The sequence below is a fragment of the Stegastes partitus genome, unplaced genomic scaffold, assembly GCF_000690725.1.
Source record: "Stegastes partitus isolate 25-593 unplaced genomic scaffold, Stegastes_partitus-1.0.2 Scaffold431, whole genome shotgun sequence".
NCBI classification, from domain to species: domain Eukaryota; kingdom Metazoa; phylum Chordata; class Actinopteri; family Pomacentridae; genus Stegastes; species Stegastes partitus.
The window spans coordinates 404,812-411,002 of record NW_007578162.1 but is presented as its reverse complement, the minus strand read 5'-3'; the positions used below and the strand labels follow the sequence as shown (position 1 = coordinate 411,002).

General features: G+C 41.5%; 1 protein-coding gene across 1 annotated transcript in view; it reads right to left on the bottom strand.

The window, feature by feature from the left end:
- LOC103360366 (glutamate receptor ionotropic, kainate 5-like) overlaps positions 1 to 6,191 on the bottom strand; it is a 154,338-nt gene that overhangs the window by 78,833 nt on the left and 69,314 nt on the right. Inside the window, exon 9 of the mRNA XM_008286087.1 lies at positions 3,368 to 3,472. Within this exon, the coding sequence (XP_008284309.1) occupies positions 3,368 to 3,472 (105 nt within the window). The remainder of the gene's footprint in view (positions 1 to 3,367; positions 3,473 to 6,191) is intronic.

Below are 6,191 nucleotides of genomic sequence, written 5' to 3'. Positions count from 1 at the left end.
GAAAGATCAGAAGGAGGAAGTAGGAGTTGAAGGACGAAGGTCAGCAGACAAACAGATGAGAGTCATTAAAGTGTGTTATGAGAAGCAGGTGGAGGAAGCCGAATAATGATCGCTGCAGAATCGATGCTTAAAATCAATGAGGGAGGATCCGACCCCTCCCGCCTCATTCAGCGGGTTAAATAAGGCCGTAAATACGTCCCGAAGCACGTAAACACTCCTCTGTTGACCGCACACCCGCCTCATCTCGTCTCCTGACCCGGCCTGACCTTTTTGTTTGGGGTTTGAGTGTTTGTTAGCTGCTAGGATACTGTGCTGTCAGCCTGGAGACCAGCTGATGAAGAGCAGGAACCACTCCTTCCCCGACTATCATGTCCTCCTTTAAACCACGTCCAGCCTTTCCCATCTATCTTACCGCTGTTTTTGCTTCGTTTACCCTCCAGAAAAACACTCAAGCATCGTCACACATTCTTACCTGGACTCCGAAGCTAAACACCATCTTTTCTCTTTTGCTGAGTTTCTATCATTTAAAGTCCTCTGATTTTTTTTTTTCATATTTCCTGGTGAGTAAATGCTGTCCCTTTGTAAAAATTGGATATTTGTGAAGGCCAACAAGTAAATTTCAAGAAGGGTCCACGTTTAAATCAGAACACGCAATGTAGCTGCTTGAAAATAGGTTACGAAATACACTTGAGACTGTGTTTAGAGATCCATCTGTGAAGTGATGTGGGCGAGACTCCCCCTATAATCACTCGCACTGGATTTGGACTCAAAACAGTAATTATAATTAACCAACGAAGAAAGATGACACAAAGAGAAGAATAACAAACGTGAACTCTGACTTTACACAATGTTGTTTTCGTCTGTTGTCACACATCGAGCTGCCAGAAGCTCACACTTAGCGTGTTTATGAAAAGCATTCACCTCCCTTGGATGATTTTCCTTATAATTGCTTTTCACCACTGCATCAGGGTCAATATAATTTGGCCCTTTTAGCATTAAATTACAAAAACAAAGACTCCTTCATGTCAAAGTGAAAACCAATTCTACACAGTTAAGCAACAATTAGTTCAAAGTAAATAGGGTCGCTGCACAAGTCATCAGTCATGGAAAGTGACTCATCTAATTCATAGCAGGTGCAGCCATTTGGGGCTAGAAATGACAGAGTTAACAAAATGGAGATCATCTGAGTGCACTGAATGTGTCTCAATGATTGTAGTATCAAGACACCTGTAGCTGGAAGGTCTAGTAAGCAGTGAATCAGTAGTCCTGGTTATTGCAACGCCATGAAGACAAAAGCACGCTCCAAGAAGCTCAGTGAAAGGGTTATTTAAATGCACAAGTCAGGGGATGGATGCAAGAAAAGTCACTGAAGATTCTTTGGAGAACAGCTAAATCCATTATGAAGAAACAGAAGAAATGTGGCGCATCTGCCAAGAGCAGGTCATCCCTAAAAACTGAGTGACTGTGCAAGACAGAGACTAGTGAGAGAGGCCACCAAGACACCTATGACTCCTCTGAATGAGCGATATGTTTCAATGGCTGAGTTGGAAGAAACTGTGCAAACAGCCATTGCCTGTTCTTCACCGGTCAAAGTTTTATGGGAGAGTGGTGAAGAGAAAGGTATTGTTGAAAAAAAAACTACTTTTGAAACTCAACTAGAGTTCACTAGAAGGCCTGTGGGAGACTCTGAAGTCAAGTGGAAGAAGGTTCTTTGGTCTAACGGGATCAAAATTTAGCTTTCTTCCCCCACTGGACGGGATGCCATGTTTACCAGACACCAAACACTGCACCTCATCTCCACTGTGAAGCATGGAGGTGGCAGCATCATGATATGGGGAAGCGTCTTGGCAGCATGCCCTGGAAGGCTTTTAAAGGTAGAGGGTGAAATTAATACAGATAATATAGAGAAATCCTGGAGGACAACTTGATGCAGTCTGCAAGAAACCTTGGAGTAGATTTGCTTTCCAACAAGACAATGACCCGCAGCATACGGACAAAGCTACAGAGAAATGATTTAAAGACAACAAGGTGAATGTTCTGGAATGGACCTAAGTCCAACTATAAATATGTGACTAGACCTACTCAGGGCTGTCCACCTACAGACCTCTTACCACCTGTCAGAGCAGTTTTACAAGGAAGAGTCAAGAAAAATTATTAACAATGGTTCATATGCTAAATACTGGCTTGAAGGGGTTGAATACTTTGGAAATCACTTATTTTACATTTCATGTGCTTAATTAATTAATATTACATTTTATAAATCTTTTTTTCACTCTGACATGAAATATTTTTTTTTGTAAATTCTTGTCAATGAAGCCAAAAGCAATAAAAAAGAGAAAACTTCCAAGAGGTGTGAATACTTTTTATAGGCACCTTATCTTTTCTGACACTATATTGGTTTTTACACAACAAATTCTGTTTTCTTTTTATCCATCTTTCAAGCCTCTTGAGCCCAAAATCTGCTGACAGGTTTGAAAAGTATGTTATCTTTTTTGAAAGAACATCACAATAATTCCACCATTTATTGAGTCAGAAACTGTAAAAACAGAAAGAATTGTCAGATTTTCCCCTTCATGATGGTCCTTGAACTACTCATCTTTGACTAACTACCACAATCTCAGCTTTCGGGTGTTGCTCTAACCAGATTTTGTAGGAAAAAAAAGGAATTCTGCACTCAACAATGCAACCGAGATGCCAATAATAACTAAGGCAGTAAAATATCGTGTTTGTTTTCTGCCCTTGTGAAGCATTTTGTAACTTGGACTTTGAAAAGTGTGCAGCAAATAAAGAATTATATTAAGTAGTAGTCATAGTAGTAGTATTTTTGAATTCCTTGCACTCATGAAGGTGGTGTGACAAGAAATGCCGGAAGACTGAAAATTCCAATGAACCAACAAGACAGAAATCAAACGCTGGAGAAGCACTGAGGGTAATTCAGGGTACTTATTTGTGCTCAAGGGGGTCGTTTAAATCAAATGTGAATTACCATCATCACATGACTTTTTAAGCACACTTAACCCCCGGCCCTGGAGCCCGTTTGACCCGACGGTGACCTCCATTGATCTGTGACCTTTTAATGTTAATCTGAGGTCATAAACCAACACTCAAGCCTCGCGGAAGAAGTCCGTTTGAATTGATTTTATCGACGGACCAATGAGAGAAGTGCTTACCGCGGGGCCAGTGTGCGACTGTCCACCTGAACTCTCTGGGATTCCCGATAAAACATCAGTGGCAGTGTGTTAAGAGGAAACTGCTCCTGTCGCTTTGCGTTTAACTCACTTCAGACAGACAGTAAATTAGCAGTAAAGTTAGCGGAGGTTCTCTGCTGCTAAATGCTAACTTAAGCTCTAACAGTTTGCCTGCTGACCTCTTTATGTCCCGCGGGGTGTTTCTCCAGGATCTTCAGGGTGTAATTGGTCCTCTGTCCTTTGCTGTTGAACTCAATGTGACCTGTCAGACCGTCGTACTCCACCTGGTAGGAGACAGAAAGACCAAAAGATGTAGTTAGTTGATCAGACCAGATTCCCTACGCAGTTAGAAAAGTCAATCCAAGGGGCTAATTTAAGTGTCGGGTGTAAGATTACTGCAAAAATCATACAGAAATCTTTACAAGGGATGCGTTGCTGGCCTCAATACCTGCTGTTTTCCTGAAAATTTGTCCCAAATCACTGTAAAGGAAACATGACTAAGAATCCATAAAGCATTATGACACTTGATTTGTTTAACCCTCTGAACCCAGAGCTGTTTCGCTGCTCCTGTCACAGTTTTACTCACTGTGGGCTCAGTCTTTCCTGCACCTCTATGGAGACAGCAAAACCATGACTAGAAGTGGAGAAATGTCATCTGTGCAGCATGATACAGTGAGAGTGGCATAAATCGTTTAAAAAAAAAAAAAAGGAAAAAGAGAGAAAAACTGAATTTCATTGATTTTACATCATGTGACATTTTACAACATGTCATATTTTTCCAAGTGCCCACAGGTGTTAACAATACTGGAAACAACAGTGGCTCTACATAGTATAGATTTTTTAACGACTTGTATTTTTTGTCTGGTCTCTGCTCTGAGTGAACACAGACTGCGGTTTAAATGAAAAGGCCACATATTTTTGTCTAGTAACTGGTGGGGCACAGAATTTTGTTTGCTTTTGATAGTATAAGGTTTGATTAAAATGTTTGTGTGTGTCAAAATTTTACATGAGACATGTGGAATAAAGTGATTCTGATTAAATATTGAAGTGATTTTATCATATCATATCATATCAAATTCAGATTTGGTTAATGTCTTGGGGGAACTGCACATCCCGAATGATACACTGAAGGACTGGTGGAAAGATAAAAATCCAATGATTATTTTGGTTTAGTTCTTACAGTGAATGGCGGTAAATGGTGTCATTTTTGTAAAAAAGAAAAATAAAAAAGATATTATCTTTTTTGAACCCTCTGCGTATTTTTGTGTTGTTTTTCTCTTGTGTACACTGCGTGTGTTTTTCCCCCCCCCCCCCAAAAAAAATCCAGAATCTGCATGACATGACTGTTGGGTGCAGCTGTTTCACTAATGGCTCCACAGTTGTGTTGAAGACTACAGAATCTTTTTTTAATTCCATTTTACAGAATCTGGTGAGAGCATATGACTTATTTTTGGTACGTTTTATGGATAATAATATGATTTTAGAGACAGCCTATGACACATTTTAAGGTAATGGACCGTCAGAAAGTTGAAACTCCAGAAAATCCCTCTGTTTTCATAGTTTCTGACTGATAAATGGAGTAGATTTGTAGACTTAAACTATATATATATATAACATGCCTTCTAAATTTGAGGTTCAGAGGGTTAATGCTGCCTGACCTACCAGCGATCACAAAAACACACACAACACAAGTGCTGCCGTTGATGGTGAGATGCCGTCTGACATCCTGACTCATTTTTGACCAACCCTTGTATAACACAAGACGTTTACAACGGCTGAATCAGAGGCTTCGAGGCGGCCGCAGTTCAAGCTGGCACGAAAAGATAGAGACAATTGTTGATTCAGAGATGCTAAGGAAGAGTAAAAAGCAAAAAATACACCCACCCACACACGCAGACACACACAAAAGATTCATATTGGAAGTCGAAACCGAGAAAACAGACAGACAGTTCATCAGATCAGTGACAGAGCTGCTGCCGCTGCTGCTGGTGGGTGTGCGTTCGCCGGAATGTGCAAATAAGTGTGAGGCCTGTGTGATGCATGTGCACTCAAGCATGCATTTTGTTCCCGAGTTTATGTGCAATCGAGTGCACATACAGTACGGGCGAGCGGGAGTGTGTGTGTGTGTCGGCATGACTCAAGATGAATTACATCCCAAAAACAGTGAGGCGAGAGAGACGGGGAGAGGGAGAGAGGTCTCTGGTTGCTGCCAAACACACTGTACGGATGATGAAGTGATGCACTGAGAGCAAGCAAAACAATATGGAGGGAGAGGAGGGAGAGGAGGGAGAGGAGGCATCCTCAGCGGATGGAAGAAACGAGAAGTGGCAGCCGGACAAAAACAGGGGGAAGAGGAGGATGAGAATAAATCAAATAACATGGAAATGAAAGAGGAAACAAGGAGGAAGAAAGGGAAGGCTGCCAGAGAAATAAAAAACCCTGCAGCGACTCACCATGAGAAAAAAGTCTTCAAAAATAAAATATAAGATGCAGCATTGAGTGGGCCCGATGGGAGCGGGCCTTGTTTTCTAAATGACTGTTCAAATTTCTCATTGGAAAATCAATCACACACACGGACACGAAACTACAACAAGCAGATGCCAAATGACCACAAATGTTGCCGAACAAAACAAGGTGACCTCTGAATGCGTGCGGACCCGTGAGTAACGTTAGCAACACGCGCCGTTCAGACGGGGCAGTCAGGGCGATTTTAAAAATGGCCTGCCCTGGTCAGTGATTTGAATCTAATTACCACTCCCTCCCCAGGAACAATTACAGCTGTCTCACCCCCCCTCCAAACCTGTCTCACCCCTCGGCTTCACATTTGAGTTCCCTTTTCTGTCATTTTTCAAAACACAAGGTAGTTCAATGGTCCTATAAAAACCTGTGAACATCAGAAATAAACCGATTCCAGATGTTCTGTGAAAAGCATAAGTCAAGGGACGGATGCAAGGGATTTTCAAAGTCACTCAATGTGCCTTTGAGTACAGTTAAATCCATCGT